Below are 18375 nucleotides of genomic sequence, written 5' to 3'. Positions count from 1 at the left end.
AGTTAAAACATAAAATGTAATATTTGTTTTTGTTGAATCATGTCTTGCTTTTAATTCTTGAGTTGTATAGGATGTTTTAATACTTGAAATTCTTTCGGTAACGGAACAGTCCCATCATATTATTATGCTTTTCATTTTTAAGAGTATAAATATTAACTCATGAATAAAACTTCACCAGACGATGATGACTGTTGCCACCAAATAATGGTGATTATTGCTACTTTTTTATTTGTGTTTGAAAAAGAAAAAGGAAAGCAATAAACTCTCTCCTTCCGGAGTTGGGGATCTCCTATCATTTTCTTCAAATCCCATCAACTCAAAATCTAGTTCTTGACTTATGTGGTGGGTTTCTTAAATTGAAGTTTATCTTTGCTATAGTGAGCAATTTTTTTGGTTTTTTATTTTATTTTTCTTGTTGTCCAAACATGGACCTCACTGCAAACCATTCTCTATCTCTTTGGTTTTCGAACTAGTTTTCTTCAAACCAGCATTAATTGTTCAAACTAAAAACGAAACTTATTTCACGTATTCTATCTATGATCCTAATTTTAAATTTCACTTACAATGGAATTTGCACTTGCAAAAAAACTGGATGTTCAGGTTAGGGCACAACAAATCCACCTCAAAGCTGCCTTTAATCAACAATGCATGTCTTTCTTAGCTTAAAGGGACCTAGCCCAGCCCTGTTTTCTGGGTCAAGAAACGGCTTTTTTTCTTGTGAATGGGTAGGACTGGCCGGCTTTGGGGTTTTTTTGGGTTCGGCTTGGCCCAATGCTATGACAAAATGCGTGATAAGAAGAAAAAGCAAGATAAATTTATTAGACCTGGTCCTTTGCAGGAGACAAAGCTACATATTGCATTAAATTTGCTCTCATAGGACCATGGGGCATGGTTATTTTGTCATATCTTAAGAAAAAGAAGAAAAAGAAAGAAATGTGGTCCAATAATGCATGGTTGGCAACTTGATCCTGGGTCCTCCCATTTAAGAAATGAGTAATGCTATTTGGACATACAACATTGACACACTTAGTTGACACCTGCTGATGTGTCAATATATCATTCACTGAATAGAAAATGAGGAGAAAAGAAGACCAAATGATACATTGACACATCAGCGGGTGTCACTGAGTGTGTCAATGTTGTGTGTCCAAATAGCATTACTCTTAAGAAAAATATCGCTTCTTCTCTTTTAATTTTTACTTGTGTCCTGAATTTTAATTTAACTCACTTTTCAAGAATATTATTATTGGCAAAATAATTGGACACATGAATGCATTTTCAAGAGTCTTTTTATTAGCTCAATTATAAATATTAATAAATTATTAAAACTTGTAAAAGAAACAAAACAAAAACTATTATCTCATCTCATCAGCCTCTCATACAAAGTTGTATCCTCTCACATTTTCTCATTTCTGCAAATCCTTTCAACTGATGAAACCCATTTAAATAGAACCAAAACAATTATTTTTCTTAATTGGCTGAGATTTCAGCTCACAGGATTGACAGAGGAGGAGGGAGATGAAAACGAAAAACGAAGAGGGCCGTCTCCTCCAACTGGAACTCAGTAAGGAAAGTGATAAACAACGATGAAGAAGTTGAGTGAGCAATGTGCTTCTTGTAAATTTGTCTGCAAATTTGTTTTGTGCAGCCATGGATACCAGAACCAAGCAAAGGTTGGTGCTTTCACTTTCAGTTCTTTTGTTATGCCTATATGTCAAAACCCATGTTTCCCTTGCAGCTGACACCATCGGTAAAAACCAATCTCTCTGGTGATCAAACCATTGTCCCTGCAGGTGGGGTTTTTGAGCTGGGTTTCTTCAAACCAGGTAATGTCTCAAACTACTACTACATAGGCATGTGGTACAAGAAAGTATCTGTTAAGACCATAGTTTGGGTGGGTGGCATATAGGGAACAACCAGTCTCTGATAGATTTTCTTCAGAGCTGAGGATCTCAGATGGTAATTTGGTTTTCTTTAGTGAGTCCAAAGCTCCAATTTGGTCAACAAATTTGAACTCCACCACCACTTCTGGTTCTGTTCAAGCACTTCTTTTGGTTAATGGAAACCTTGTCCTATTAAGAGGTGGTTCTAGTACTAGTACTTCATCTGAGCCTTTATGGCAAAGTTTTGATCATCTAACACATACATGGCTACCAGGAAGTAGACTTGGATTCAACAATGTTACCAAACTAACCCAAATTCTCACTTCATGGAAGAGTTTAGAGGATCCTGCACCAGGTCTCTTCTCTCTTGAGCTAGATCCAAATGGAAGCAATGCATATCTGGTGGGTGTTCAAGAATAACCAGTCTGCAGTACTGTGGAACTGCTGTTAGTAGTGCTAATTATAGGGCGGGGGACGGGTTTCAAGAAATCCATAACATGTCATTGCCTGAAAATAAACAGTCTGTAGTGGTTTGGAATATTTCTGAATGTGGATCAATCTGCTAAAACAAATGCTCATGCACTGCTTATGCTTATGATAGCAGCACTAGATGCTCAATTTTGACTGGAGATCTCTTGGATTTGCAGCAACTGGCAGCAGGTGACAGGAATGGAACAGCTCTATACATTAGACTTGGATCTGCTCTTCCACTGCTTAAAAGTAATAAGGAAATGATTATTTGGTGTTGTGGTGGATGACCATGACTAGGAAAGAATGATACAGAGCTACCGCTCTTCAGTTTAAGGAGTATATTAGCTGCTACTAACAACTTCTCTGAAGCTATTAAGGTGGGAGAGGGAGGGTTAAGGTGGGAGAGGGAGGGTTTGGCCCGGTTTATAAGGTAATAGTTTCATAGTACTACTGAGCTATAAATCTAAGAAATTCTTTTATACATTTCTTTATATTTAAGGAGGTTGTTCTCTTTATGTGTGTGGGATTTTTCTTCCACTACAGGGGATTTTGCCTGAAAATCAAGAAATGGCCGAACAAATATTCTGTAGATCTTTACATTGCAGAGCAACATGAACTGTATACCTAAGGTTGTTCAAAAAGCTATGACATTTATACTGCTATAGATAGCCATTCTCATGTTCAAATTGCCCTTCTTAATATAAATAAATAAATAAAATTTCATTTTTGGTAGGTGGTTTGGTTTTATAAATTCCAGTGCCAACTAGTTGTCACAAAAAATAATTCTAGACTTGGATTTAAAAAAAATGTTATGTTAGCATTGAGAATAGAATATGGTCATGTCCACAAGTCTTGTTGACTAGATTCGTTCGTCTCCCAAACAAAGCAAATTTAATTTTGGCAAAGATGTGTAATTTTATAAATTGCAGGTGCTTGCTAGTTCTCATGAAAAACATTTTTAATTCCAGGCTTAAAAGTAGGTGTCCAATGACTAAACGCCGAAAAAGGCAGGCTGCAAACTAAATAAATAACGCACAGTGGAGGACCTTCGTCCACAAATGCAGGGCAGGACTAACCGAAGCTAAACGACTCAACTGTAGACGTGTTACTTGACCCTTCAACAGTTGACTTGGAATGATCAGCTGGCTTTTCAAGTATTGCTATATTTTTCCATAAATGTTCAATTCTAGTACCATACAGCATCTTGGTTGTCTGCAAAAATTTTGTGCATCCATGGATACCAAAAGTAACCCAAAATTCGTGTTCAACATTCTTTTATTATGGCTATTTCTCAAGTCCCATATATCCCTTGCAGCTGACACAAGAACCAAGCAAAGGTTGGTGCATCCACTTTCAGTTCTTTTGTTATGCCTGTATGTCAAAACCCATGTTTCCCTTGCAGCTGACACCATCAGTGAAAACCAATCTCTCTCTAGTGATCAAACCATTGTCTCTGCAGGTGGGGTTTTTGAGTTGGGTTTCTTCAAACCAGGTAATTCTTCAAAATACTACATAGGCATCATCTGGTACTCTAAGAAACTAGTATCTGTGAGGACCATAGTTTGGGTGGCAAATAGGAAAACACCAGTCTCTGATAGATTTTCTTCAGTCTTGGGGATCTCAGATGGTAATCTAGTTCTCTTCAGTGAGTCGGAAACTCTAGTTTGGTCCACAAATTTAGTCTCCACCACCACCTCAGGTTCTGCACAAGCAGTTCTTTTAGATAGTGGAAACCTTGTCTTGAGAGCTGATGGGTCTAATGCTAGTACATCAGAGCCTTTGTGGCAAAGCTTTGATCATCCAGCTCATACATGGCTACCAGGAGGTAGACTTGGATTCAACACTGTCACTAATCGAACCCAAATTCTCACATCATGGAAGAGTCCAGAGGATCCTGCACCAGGTCTTTTCTCTGTTGAGCTTGACCCCAATGGAAGTAATGCATATTTCTTACTTTGGAATAGGTCTAGACAATATTGGACCAGTGGATCATGGGATGAAAGTTCACGTATATTCAACTTGGTTCCTGAGATGAATCTTAACTATATCTACAATTACAGCTATGTTACAAACAAAAATGAAAGTTATTTCACCTATTCTCTTTATGATACCAAGATAATATCTCGATTCATGATCCATACCTCAGGGCAGATTCAGCAACTCTCATGGTTGGAGATTTCCAGCCAGTGGAATTTGTTTTGGGCTAAACCAAGAAAATATTGCCAAGTTTATGCTTCATGTGGGGAATTCGGAATTTGCAATGAGGAATCCTTGCAGCTATGCAATTGTTTGATGGGTTTTGAGCCAAAGTCGCAGAGTGAGTGGGATTTGCAGGCTTATTCTGGTGGGTGTTCAAGAATAACCAACCTGCAGTACTGTGGGATTGCTGTTAGTACTAGTGCTAAACATAGGGCGCCAGACGGGTTTCAAGAAATCCATAACATGTCATTGCCACAAAATAAACAGTCTGTGGTGGTTGGGAATATTTCTGAATGTGGTTCAATCTGCTTAAACAACTGCTCTTGCACGGCTTATGCTTATGATAGCAGCACTAGATGCTCAATTTTGACTGGAGACCTATTGGATTTGCAGCAACTGGCAACAGGTGACAGGAGTGGAACAACTTTATACATCAGACTTGGATCTGCTCTTCCACTGCTTGAAAGTAATGAGGAAATGATTACTTGGCGAGCCATTGTGTTAGTGTGTTAATTAAAATAAATTTGATCTTTCTCTTTTGTTTTCTTTGCAGGTGTTAATGCAAATAAACGATCCCTTGTGATTGCACTAGTCTCAGGAACAGCAGGATTGCTTACAATAACTTTTGGCTATTTCTTATGGAAGAAAACATGGGGAAAGGAAAGGTACGGCTATTTCTTTTGGAAGAAAACACACACGCACTCATTTGCAGGCACACTGATTCTTGTAATCCAAAAAAAGATACTCTAACAATAAGAATGAAACAGGGAGCGTAGGAGGAAGAATGGTGAGACTAAAACATTGGAAAAGGAAAGGTACTGCTACCACTCTCTCTCTCTCTCTCGCTTGCTCGCACACTGATTCTTGTAATCCTAACAAATGATGATCTGACTAAATAATACTGAAATAGGAAGCATAGGAAGAGATATGATGAAATTTTAAGTAATGTTGGTGATGGAGGTGGAATGAATGATACAGAGCTACCACTCTTCAGTTTAAGGAGTGTATTAGCTGCTACTAACAACTTCTCTGAAGCTAATAAGGTGGGAGAAGGAGGGTTTGGCCCTGTTTATAAGGTAACACTTTCATAGTACCACCGACCTATAAATCTCATAGTTTCATTTATACATTTCTTATAATGAGGTGGTTCTCTAACTTCTCTTTATGTGTGTGGGATTTTCCTTCCACTACAGGGGATTTTGCCTGGAAATCAAGAAGTGGCCATAAAAAGGCTGTTGAAGAAGTCAGGGCAAGGACATCAGGAGTTCATGAATGAGTTAAAGCTTATAGCCAAACTCCAACACACCAATCTTGTTAGGCTCTTGGGTTGCTGTACTGAAGAGGAGGAACTGATTTTGATCTACGAGTTCATGCCCAATCGAAGCCTGGACAAGTTTTTGTTTGGTATGTTCTCAGCACTTCTAAGATTATTTCTTTCATATTGCTGATTTCTGGGACTTCAAATTTGATTACGTTTTTGCAAACCCATGTAATGCAAGATCTTCTTCAATGTGTCTTAACATTTTTTCTAAAGTAAATCAAAATCACTAATTAAGCTAATTTTTCTCCATGGTTTGTCCAATCAGATCCATCTGAAAAATTAGAGCTAGATTGGGGAAAACGTTTCCGAATTATAGAAGGTATTGCTCAAGGAATACTTTATATCCACAAGTATTCCAGATTGAAAATCATTCACAGGGACCTGAAAGCAAGTAATGTTCTGTTGGATGGAGCAATGAACCCCAAAATTTCAGACTTTGGAATGGCAAAGATTTTTGAGATAAATCAAACTGAAGCAAATACTAACAGAGTTGTTGGCACATAGTAAGTATATATATATATGGCACATGTTTTCAATCATTGAAATCTTATGCAATCATTGCTTTTGCTTACTTCTCTACCGTCAATTTATGCAGCGGCTACATGTCACCTGAGTATGCAAGATATGGCCATTTCTCTGAGAAACTGGATGTGTTTAGTTTTGGAGTGTTGCTGCTGGAGATTGTTAGTGGAAAGAAGAATGCTGCTTTTCATCGCTTTGAGCATTCACTAACTCTTGCTGGATGGGTGAGTATTAAAAATTCTAATGTATCCTAAGCCTGAAATATTCATAATTAACTATAAACGTGAAATAATATAAGTATGTGAACAGTCATGCAAGACTAATGGGATTACATGTTGAATCTTAATTAGGCATGGGACTTATGGAGAGAAGGTAGAGGAATGGAGGTTATCGATGCATCAGTGAGGGAAACATGCAGCCTGATGAAGCTTTGAAGTGTATACAGATAGGATTTTTGTGTGTTCAAGAAGATCCAGCTGATCGGCCAACAATGTCTTCTGTAATTCTTATGCTGGCCAATGAAGCTACACCTCTTCCATCCTCCAAAGAACCTGCTTTCTCAACACATAGGAATTCCGTTGCTGTTAGTTCTTCTCCTCAAACAACTCCCATTATTTCCAATAATGCAGTAACCATTAGTTTGCCAGAAGGTCGATAGAAGCTCAAAAATGTTACCTTTCCTATACACATTTATTGTTGGATATATAAACGAAAAATGAAAACACTGTGACAAGAGTACTCACAATCAAGTGTGCAAGACTTTGGCAATGTCCAAGACTCTTTTTTATTACTTAAGTAAACAAAAGTGCTTCACAACTTATATTGGTCTGGTTCAGGTGTGAGAAACTTAAAAAGAAGCCTCACTGAACAAATATTCCTAGATCTTTACGCATTGCAGAGCAATGAACATGAACAGAACTGTATACCTAAAAAGTTATAACATTTAGAAAGGCAAGTTTGGTCTATGAATGCTTAAAACAATGCCGCATGCAAGGTTAAACGGGCAGAGTTACAGAGCCAAGGACTCTCAAACTAAAGAGAGAAACGGAGCGTAGACCCTTCAATAGTTGACTTTGTTGACTTGGAATGTTCAGCTGGTATTCAACTAAAAGCCTTATAAACTAATATTCGCGCCTAAACCGCCAAATGGGCCAATGACATGAATACAACTAAACCAGCACCTATCACCCTTGGTCATCTTCATCCCCTCATCTTCTCCACCCTCATCTTCTCCATAGTATATGAAGTAAAGGATGAGGAGAAAAAAATTAAATTAAATTATAGAGTGAAAAGGTTGAGTTTTTCAATCAATGTTGTTTGAAAACGAAAACTGGATTAGAATGTGAGGAAGGTATGGGAATGTTATAGCATAATTGTAAATCTAACGGTAATGTCCGAATGAGATTAAACTTTCCTTGCTTTATAAAGGCGAATGATTTTAACTCATCCTTTAATTTCATGTACTACGGAGAAGATGAGGGGATGAAGATGACTGAGGGGGAAGAACGAGGAAGAGGAAGAGAGAAAGGGGATGAAGGGGTAGATGGTGGCTGGTATGAAGACAACGTGTAACCCTACTTTCTTTGTTTTTAGTTTTATTTGTTTTTGCTGGTTATAATAATTAAAAGAATTGTTTGGGTGAAACAAGGGGCATGAGAGGGTGTTTAAACTAGTAATTATATGTGCTGTTGGATTCATCCAATGGTTTTTCTTAAAAAGGACCTTACATGACCTCATTTTTAAGTCCTTAGGTGAGCGATACTAGAAAACAGGGAGACGTTAAAAACATTATTGAGGAGAGAGAAATAAGGAGGAAAAACTAATATAATTATTTAAAGGGAGTTTCACTAAAACACCCAAAATGGGGGCTGAAATTATAAAAATACCCAACACCCAAAACACTTTATAAACACACCCAAAATCCATCATTACACGCACTCAAAACCCATTTATAAACACACCCAAAAAATATACAATTGTTGATTTTGGGGTTGATTTTGGGTGTGTTTCTATGTTTAAATAGTGCGTGGGTTTTTTTATAAATACATGTCTAGGATTGAGTTTATTTATAATAATCTATTATTTAAAACTGATCCACTAATTTGGTTAATCTAAACCATTAATCTAAGGGTTAAAAACTTGTCATAATTTGTGTAAAACCAACCCTACCTGGCATTGACTACTTTGAGACCTTCAGCCCTGTTGTCAAACCAACCATAATTCGCACTGTTCTTAGTCTTGTGGTTTCTCGCTGGTGGTCCTTGCGGCAACTTGATGTCAAGAATGCCTTCCTTCAAGAGGATGTATATATGGTTCAGCCTCCTGGTTTTGTGAACCCTGCTCATCCCACTCATGTCTATAAACTTCACAAGTCTCTTTATGGCCTCAAACAGGCTCCGCGTGCATGGTTTAATCGTATCATCACCTTCCTCTTATCCCTTGGTTTTTCAAGAAGTTTGGCAAACTCTTCACGTACTTTTTATCTTTCAGCAGGGATCCCACACCATCTTTCTCCTCCTGTATGTTGACGACATTGTGATTACTGGCAGTGATTCCTCTCTTTTACAGATTTTTATATCTCCTTTAAGCCACCAATTTGACATCAAGGACCTTGGTCCTCTTAGTTACTTCTTAGGTTTATAGGTTGTCTCTCATGATGGTGCCCTTCATCTCAATCAACTTAAGTATGTTCATGATTTGTTACACAAGGGTAATGTCCTACATGCCAAGCCCGCTTCCACTCATCTTGCAGCCAAGTCTGTTCTAACTGCCAGTGATGGTGACTTGCTCGCTTCTCCCACAAAATACCGTGAACTTGTGGGGAGTCTTCAATACCTCACCCTTACCCGCCCAGATATTTCCTTTGCCGTCAACACTGTGGCCCAGTTTATGAGCTCTCCTCGTTCTCCTCACATGGTTGCCGTCAAAAGGATTCTCCGCTATGTTAAGGGCACCATTGACTTTGGCCTCCATTTTACACCCCAAGGTCCTTCCACTCATCTCACCGTTTACTCAAATGCCGATTGGGCTAGGTGCCCAGACTCCCGCCGTTCGACGACTGGCTACCTCATCTACTTGAGCTCCAATCTTATTTCCTGGTGCTCCAAAAAGCAGCCAACAGTTTCGCTCTCCAATGCGGAATCTGAGTACTGTTCTCTTGCTCATGCTTGAGCCGAATCTTCTTGGCTCTATTCTCTGTTACATGAACTGGGCGTTCGTCTGCCTTTTCTGGTTCTCATGCATTGTGACAATCTCAGCACAATTATATGGCGGCAAACTTGGTATTCCATGCTCGTACTCGTCACATTGAACTTAACTACCACTTTATTCGCGAGAAGGTGGCCCTTGGGAGTCATCAAGTCTGCTTCATCCCCTATGTTGATCAACCTGCGAATCTTCTCACTAAGCCACTTCACAAGCTACAACACCATCTCTTATGTTCCAAACTTGTTCGTCCAAGGCAGCTCAATTTGCGGGGGGGTGTTAAACCACACGCACTCATCAAGGAAGAAGAATCTGAAACGGATTCTTCTTAATCACAATAGTTGACTTGCTCTCCAAATATTTTGTATTTACTGCTATTCAAGGCTTTTACCGTTTATATCTTTATTGTGCAATTATAAATATTGTAATATTTACACAAAGGAATACAACTTGAATTCAAACTCTTACAGATAGTCTAAACTATAAGGAGGAGGGGGGTTTCTCACACACATGCACGCATTGGCGAGTTGTAGTTTAAGTGGCTTTAAAAAAAACAAATTGGGAATGGAATAGTCCCATCATATTACTATACTTATCATTTTTAAGAGTATATTTATTAGAAATCACAAATATTAATTCATGAATAAAACTTGGAAAAGAAAAAAAATGCAATAAACTCACTCCTCCGAAATTGGGGATCTCGTATCATTTTCTTCAAATCCCATCAACTCAAAATCTAGTTCTTGACTTATGTGGTGGGTTTCTTAAATTGAACTTTATCTTTGCTATAGTGAGCAAATTTTTGTTTTGTTTTTTGTCTTAATTTTATTTTTTGTGCAGCCTTGGACCTCACTGCAAACCATTGTCTCTATTTGGTGATCAGACCATTGCCTTTGCCTCTGCAGGTGGGATTTTCGAACTCGTTTTCTTCAAACTAAAAATGAAACTTATTTAACATATTCTCCTAAATTTATATGGGAGTTTCACTAAAATACCCAAAATGGGGGCTGAAATTATAAAAATACTCAACACCCAAAACACTTTATAAACATACCCAAAACTCATCATTACACACACTCAAAACCCATTTATAAACATACCCAAAACCAATCATTACACACATACCCAAAACCCATTTTGGGTATGTTTCTATGTTTAAATAGTGCTTGAGTATTTTTATAAATACATGTCTAGGATTGAGTATTTTTATAAATATCTAAATTTATATTTCAATTACATTTACATTGCATGCAAAACTGGATGTTCAGTTAAGGCCAAAATGGATACAACTCAAATCTGCTTCAATAATTTTTTGACGTCCAGATCCCAGCATTTGAGTTTGTTGTGGAAACTCATAGAGATTTGTTGTTCTTTTGGTTCAGTTGTCACATCCTAAGAAAAAGAAGAAAAAGAAAGAAATGTGGTCCAATAATGCTTCTTCTCATTTAAGAAAAATATCGCTTCTTCTCTTTTAATTTTTACTTGTGTCCTGAATTTTAATTTAACTCACTTTTTCAAGAATATTATTATTGGCAAAATTATTGGACACATGAATGCATTTTCAAGAGTATTTTTATTAGCTCAATTATAAATATTAATAAATTATTAAAACTTGTAAAAGAAACAAAACAAAAACTATTATCTCATCTCATCAGCCTCTCATACAAAGTTGTATCCTCTCACATTTTCTCATTTCTGCAAATCCTTTCAACTGATGAAACCCATTTAAATAGAACCAAAGCAATGATTTTTCTTAATTGGCTCAGATTTCAGCTCACAGGATTGACAGAGGAGGAGGGAGATGAAAACGAAAAACGAAGAGGACCGTCTCCTCCAACTGGAACTCAGTAAGGAAAGTGATAAACAACGATGAAGACGTTGAGTGAGCAGTGTGCTTCTAGTAAATTTGTCTGCAAATATGTTTTGTGCAGCCATGGATACCAGAACCAAACAAAGGTTGGTGCTTTTACTTTCAGTTCTTTTGTTATGCTTGTATGTCAAAACCCATGTTTCCATTACATTTTATTGATGGGCTCCACCTTTATTAGAGAAGTTACGAGACCTACACCCATTGAAATAGAACCAAATAGTTGAATATTCTTAAATTGGATTTACCTTTCCACCCCCTCAAATAGAGTTTTTGAGACCGTCCTCCAAGTAGAGCTAATACGTGAAGTATTTGAACTGAGTATCCCCTAGATGGAAGAAGATTTTCTTTGAAAAGTTACATGTATGACAAAAAAATAAATTATTTTACTTCCAGAGACACCCACCACAAATTCACAAAAAACATAAATGATAAGAAATTCAAAGTAATTGGCATTCACGAAAGTATAGTGACAAATTTATAAAAAGTTTGAAAGCAATGCTATCAATAAAATATGCAGCACGCATGACTTGACCCTTCAATGGTTGATTTGGATTAAGTAGCAAGACATTATCTTTCTTGTGTGCAAATTCTTAGTGGAGCCATGGATACCAAAACCAACCCAATGTTGGTGTTTATAGTTGTTTTATTGTGCCTATTTCGCGAGTCCCGTATCTCCTTTGCAGCTGACACCATCACTGCAAACCAATCTCTCTCCGGTGACCAGACAATCGTCTCCGGGGATTTTGAACTGGGGTTCTTCGAATTAGATGGCCGCCACTACATAGGTACCTGGTGTTCCTACCGAGTGGTATCTGCGAGTACCATAGTTTGGGTGGCAAATAGGGAAAAACCAATCTCTGATAGATTTTCATCAGTGTTGAATATCTCAGATGGCAATTTAGTTCTCTTTAATGAGGCCAAAACTCCAGTTTGGTCCACACAGTTGACCTCCTCCACCACCTCTGCTTCTGTGCAAGCAGTTCTTTTAGATAGTGGAAATCTTGTCTTAAGAGCTCATTCTAGTTCATCTGAGTTTTTATGGCAAAGCTTTGATCATCCAACCCATGCATGGCTACCAGGAGCCAAGATTGGATTCAACAATATTACCAAACAAACCCAAATTCTCACTTCATGGAAGAACTCACGGGATCCTGCACCAGGTCTTTACTCTTGTAAGCTAGACCCGAATGGAAGCAATTCATATATCTTACAGTGGAATAGGTCTAAACAGTATTGGACCAGTGGATCATGGAATGCAAGTTCAAATATTTTCAGCTTGTTTCCTGAGATGAGGCTTAATTACGTCTACAACTACAGCTTTGTTTCAATTGAAAACGGAAGTTATTTCACCTATTCGCTTTATGATCCAAAGAAAGTATCTCCATTCATGATGTCAGCATCGGGGCAGATTCAGCAACTAATTTGGTTTACGCCTTCCCTGCCACCGAAATTGTTAACGTCTCGACCAAGACAGCAATGTGCTGTTCATGCGATTTGCGGGGCATTCGGGAGCTGCAATGAAAAATCCGGGGTCTTGTGTAATTGTTTGATGGGTTTTGAGCAGAAGTCGCCACGGGATTGGGTTTTGCAGGATTACTCTGGTGGGTGTCAAAGAAAAACCAATTTGCAGTGTGGGAATTCAACTAGTGTTATTGGGACGAAAGACCAGTTTCTAGAAATGCATAGCATGTCAATGCCTGAAAATGAACTGCATATTAAGGTTGGGAGTGCTAAGAAATGTGAATCAATCTGCTTAAATAACTGCGCTTGCACTGCTTATGCTTATGAAAGCAGTACCACATGTTCAATTTGGATTGGAGATCTCCTGGGTGTGCAAGAACTTGCGGCAGATGACGCTGGTGGAAGAACTTTATACATCAGACTTGCAGCTTCTGAGCTTATGTATCTTAAAAGTAATAAGGGAATGATTGTTGGTGTTGTTATGAAAGATCATAGCCATCCTTTTAATTGGTCAACCTGAACATTTAATTTTATTTTATTTTATTTTTTGCAGATGGCAAGGGTGATGCGGATAAGCTCTCCCTTAAAATTGCAATGGTCTCAGCAGCAGCAGAGTTGCTTACGATAATTTTTTGCTACTTCCTATGGAAGAAAAGATTGGGGAAGCAAAGGTGTTGCAACCACTCTGTCTCTCTTTCTCTCTCACACACACATGCACTCGTGCATTCACACGGATTCTCTAAACAAATGATCCATGCTCTAACAAAGACTGAAACAGGAAGCAGGGGAGGAAGTATGGTGTGACTAAAATAAATTATGGTGCCGGAGGTGGAAAGAATGATACAGAACTACCACTCTTCGGTTTAAAGAGTATATTAGATGCAACAAACAACTTCTCTGAAGCTAATAAACTGGGAGAGGGAGGATTTGGCCCTGTTTATAAGGTGACTCTTCCACTTTGTATTGGTAATTAAAGTATATTAGTTGTTCTTACATAAATATTTATACTTTTTGGTTCTCTGAATAACCTTTTTCCTAATTAAGTTTGGTTGGTGGAATTGTGGTTCACTTTGTGTTTGATTTTCCTTCCACTGCAGGGGATTTTGCCTGAAAATCAAGAAGTAGCCATAAAAAGACTGTCAAAAATGTCAGGGCAAGGACATGAGGAGTTCATGAATGAGTTAAATCTTATAGCCAAGCTCCAGCATACCAATCTTGTTAGGCTCTTAGGTTGCTGTATTGAGGAGGAGGAACTGATCTTGATCTATGAGTTCATGCCCAATCGAAGTTTGGACAAACTTTTGTTTGGTATATCCTCATTCCTCCTAAGATTGATTCTTTGATATTGTTGATTTCTGGGACCTCAAATTTGATTACCTTTTAGCAAGATCCTTTTCAATGCGCAAAAGTTGTGTAATGCAAGATCTTTTTCCATTTGTCCAGCATTTCATCTAAAATAAAAAGAAAAACACTTGGCTCAATTTTCTTCATGGTTTATCCTATCAGATCCATCTGAAAATGCAGAATTAGATTGGGGAAAACGCTTTCGAATTATAGAGGGTATTGCTCAGGGAGTACTTTATATCCACAAGTACTCTAGATTGAAAATCATACACAGGGACCTGAAAGCAAGTAATGTTCTGTTGGATGGAGCAATGCACCCAAAAATATCAGACTTTGGGATGGCTAAGATTTTTGAGACAAATCAAACTGAAGCAAATACCAACAGGGTTGTTGGCACATAGTAAGTATTTATATATATATAGGGCATGTTTTTCATTCAGTTCTGCTAAACCTTATGCAATCACTGGTATTGCTTACTTCTTTACCATCAATTCATGCAGCGGATACATGTCTCCAGAGTATGCAAGATATGGCCATTTCTCTGAGAAAGTAGATGTGTTTAGTTTTGGAGTGTTGTTGTTGGAGATTGTAAGTGGAAAGAGGAATGCTGCTTTTTATCGCTTTGAACATTCACCAACTCTTGCTGGATGGGTAAGTATTAATAATTCTGAACTATATACTCTCCTTTCTGTTTTTATGCCCAGTAAATTTGCGATTAACTGTAAAATACAAGTTTAAGTATGTTAAATCTTAATTAGGCATGGGAATTGTGGAAAGAAGGTAGAGGAATGGAGGTGATTGATGCATCAGTAAGGGAAACGTGCCCCCCTGATGAAGCTTTGAAGTGTATCCATGTAGGGTTTTTGTGTGTTCAAGAAGCTCCAGCTGATCGACCAACAATGGCTTCTGTAATTCGTATGTTGCAGAGCAATGAAGCCACATCACTTCCACCCTCCAAGGAACCTGCCTTTTCAACTAACAGGAATTCCGTACCTGTTGTTGGTTCTTCTCAATTACCTGCCGTTTTTTCCAACAATGGAGTCACCATCAGTTTGCCAGCAGGTCGATAGGGGTTCCAATATTTGTTTCCGTCCCTCAACACATTTAATGTTAGGTATATAAACTAAAAAGCAAAACGTTGTGACAATTGCTAGAACTCAGCAATACTATTTTTGTTTATATATATATAGTCCACTTCCATTGAGGGACACCCTTCAAAGTACTCTACAATTTTTTTTTCAACGATCCAAATAATTTATTTTTCAAGTCTTCATTCATAGATCATCCTTGCAAAAAAATCAGACAAATTGAAAATCATTAAGGCATCTAATTGAGACCAACAAAATCAATGAACACGATGCTTCAAGAAAGTGTTTAAATTTCAATACACTACAAAAAAAGTCAGCAATAGTTACCAATTGCTTCGTGAAGCCGTAACTAAAGGTGTTTTGTCACGAATTCAACAGCTTCGTGACAAATTTTAGTTTACTGTCAACTGCCTCTGAAGTGCATGGGGCCCACAACCCGTCAAATCAACTTTAGCCTTATATTTTAATATATCTAAAGTTTTACTTAAATATTTTTTTGTGTATTAAATTTCTATTTGATATATTTCTTTTTCTTTTTTATTTGGTGTATCTCTTCCTTTTCATTTTTCAATAATTGACTAATAAATATACAGTAGTTGAATAGTATATATATACGTACAATCACTACCATTCAATACACAAAGAAACAATTCCCAGACCAAAAAAAGCAAAGAAACAATTCAATAATTATATCATTTGATTGCAATTCCATTACAATTTTCAACCAAAAAAATTCATTACAATTCTCTAATTGATTAATTACAATTTAGTCTTATGGCATCTTGAGTGTTGTCGGTCCTCATCATCTTCATCATCTTCATCATCTAAAACAGAAAAACCAAAGCATAATCCAAATCAAACACAAGTATAATCCATAACTTAATTAACAAACGAAAAATCTAAAAAGACAAAATGACAGCCCATACATAAATATGGGCGCATCTGAATGCAAATGCAATGCTCTCACTTTTTTTATTTTATAATATTTATTATTTAGAGTACTAATTATACAGAGGGAAGGGAAAAGAGCCTTGGTTAGTTAGAAAGATTCCATCTACATATTTTTATTAAATTGCCATTGTAAATATTTTATTCTGGGAAAGATTATCCTCTTATATTTTATTACATTATTACTATTCATGTGTCAGCTACAACAAAATTTATTATATTTAAATCATTAGATACAAATAATGGTGACTAATTTGGTTAAGAGCATTGACCAACCATAATTGTCACCAAAATAATTAGTTACTTAAAAAAATGTGACTATTGCTTTCATTTTTTGTAGTGATAATTTAATTGAATGATAAAATGATATCGGATTCAAGTGATTTTTTGGATAGATTTCAATTTGTTTCAAATTTCCTTCATAATATTGGATAGATTTCTTGATCAACCCCTTCAAATATGGAGATGTAAGAGGAGGATGAGGAGGGAGGAGGGAGGAGGGAGGAGGGAGGAGGGGGAAAGGAGGAGGGATTAATTGACCAAGAAGGCAAAGGAAAACCAAGAAAATAGGGCAGTCCCGCTCACCTAATGACCTAATAAAAATCATTGGATTAATCTAATGGCACATATAATTACTAGTTTAAACCCTCACTCATGGCCTTGTTTTACTCAAACAACTATTTTAATTATTCTACCTAGCAAAAAAATTAAAATAAAAATAAAAATTAGGGTTACTCGTTGAATATGTTTTCCTTCATCCCAGCCACCATCTCCCCCTCATCCCCTCTCTCTCTTCCTCTTCCTCATTCTTCCCCCTCTGATAGGAACCCAATTGTCTCAACCTTGACTCGTGTAAGCAAAATAAGTAACTTTATTGGCTCAAAACATTTACAAAACAATTCACAACTAAAAGCCTTACAAAACCAGCTTATAAACTGGGTTAGCAACTGTAACTAAAATTCGCGCCTAAACCGCGGAATTAACTACTAATCTAACAACCCCACAACTGAATAACAATTGAAAGGTGAGAAGGCTGCCACGTGGACCACTCTTCTCTTGCCAAATGAGCCAATGACATGAATACAACTAAACAAGCACCTAACGGTCTTCATCCCCTCATCTTCTCCACTCTCACCTTCTCCATAGTATATGAAGTAAAGGATGAGGAGAAAAAAATTAAGTGAAAGAAATTTAAGTATATTTGTAATTCGATCTTACGTATGGGTTGAGTTTAATCGATGTTGTTTGAAAACGAAAACTGGATTAGAATGTGACTCGTGAGATTAAACTAACATAATTGTAAATCTAACAGTAATGTCCCAATGAGATTAAACTTTCCTTGATTTATAAAGGCGAATGATTTTAACACTCATCCTTGATTTCAAGTACTATGGAGAAGATGAGGGGATGAAGATGACCGAGGGGGAAGAATGAGGAAGAGGAAGAGAGAAAGGGGATGAGCAGAGCCGGTCCTGGGTTTTCTAAGGCCCAAGGCAAATTTTCTAAAGTGTGCCCTTTTATACAAATTAAACCCTAAAATTAAAAAATATATATATATTTATCAACTAATTATTTTTATTAAAATTATAAGAATTTACTCAAAGATTTCAAGTGAAGCATTGGATTGTTTAACAAAATATTTATTCAAAGATCCTCTTAAATTTTGAGCAATTCTTCTTCTTTTTTCTTTCTTTGTCTCTTGAGATTTCCAGAAAATTGTTTATTAGGAAACATTTTTTAATTTTTATAATAAACACAACACAATAAAAAATAATAAAACTAATTAACGAAGAACAATAAAACCTGGATTTTGAGCATATTTTCTCCAACTTGAAACTTCCAATTATAAAGAACAAGAATCCCAGCCAAGTTTTCTGTTGAATCAAATAATTTAAAACAAAAAGTTAATAAAAATATGTATTACAATTTACAAAAAATTTACATCTAGATTCTATATATTATATAAATAAAAAAAATTATCTTCAAAGAAAGGCACTTGGTCTAGCTTGTGGATGATTTGTTTTCTAACTTTGTATTAGAGAAGACGAGAATCACCAGAAAAAA

The 18375-nt window shown here is 36.8% G+C and overlaps 1 protein-coding gene and 2 pseudogenes across 2 annotated transcripts; all 3 read left to right on the top strand.

Moving 5' to 3' along the window:
- The first annotated feature begins 3496 nt into the window (after nucleotides 1-3496).
- On the top strand, nucleotides 3497-7216 carry LOC110754434 (G-type lectin S-receptor-like serine/threonine-protein kinase At1g11330; annotated as a pseudogene). The gene is made up of 10 exons (XR_015834616.1): nucleotides 3497-3691; nucleotides 3814-3846; nucleotides 4501-5019; nucleotides 5107-5218; nucleotides 5321-5368; nucleotides 5464-5629; nucleotides 5747-5957; nucleotides 6140-6377; nucleotides 6470-6620; nucleotides 6747-7216. The product of XR_015834616.1 is annotated as a G-type lectin S-receptor-like serine/threonine-protein kinase At1g11330 (transcript).
- A 1489-nt stretch (nucleotides 7217-8705) lies between these two features.
- Nucleotides 8706-9567, top strand: LOC148296016 (secreted RxLR effector protein 161 pseudogene; annotated as a pseudogene).
- Nucleotides 9568-11570: 2003 nt separating this feature from the next.
- LOC148296015 (G-type lectin S-receptor-like serine/threonine-protein kinase At4g27290) lies at nucleotides 11571-15488 on the top strand. The gene is made up of 7 exons (XM_088250876.1): nucleotides 11571-13383; nucleotides 13485-13602; nucleotides 13710-13875; nucleotides 14029-14239; nucleotides 14438-14675; nucleotides 14776-14926; nucleotides 15034-15488. The coding sequence occupies exons 1-7, from the start codon at nucleotides 12072-12074 to the stop codon at nucleotides 15343-15345; spliced, it is 2508 nt and encodes an 835-aa protein (XP_088107002.1). The 5' UTR covers nucleotides 11571-12071; the 3' UTR covers nucleotides 15346-15488.
- Nucleotides 15489-18375: the final 2887 nt, after the last annotated feature.

This window comes from Prunus avium, chromosome 3 (genome assembly GCF_965620075.1).
Source record: "Prunus avium chromosome 3, drPruAviu1.hap1.1, whole genome shotgun sequence".
Classification (NCBI taxonomy): domain Eukaryota; kingdom Viridiplantae; phylum Streptophyta; class Magnoliopsida; order Rosales; family Rosaceae; genus Prunus; species Prunus avium.
The sequence above is the reverse complement of the archived record's forward strand: the minus strand, read 5'-3'. Positions and strand labels throughout refer to the sequence as shown.

Bases quoted from the DNA above. Each gene is read 5' to 3' on its own strand.
- LOC148296015 (XM_088250876.1), top strand. From the start codon at position 12,072: ATGGATACCAAAACCAACCCAATGTTGGTGTTTATAGTTGTTTTATTG. The intron at 13,603-13,709 runs GTGTTGCAACCA...AGACTGAAACAG, and splicing joins AAAAGATTGGGGAAGCAAAG to GAAGCAGGGGAGGAAGTATG. The intron at 14,676-14,775 runs GTAAGTATTTAT...CAATTCATGCAG, and splicing joins AACAGGGTTGTTGGCACATA to CGGATACATGTCTCCAGAGT.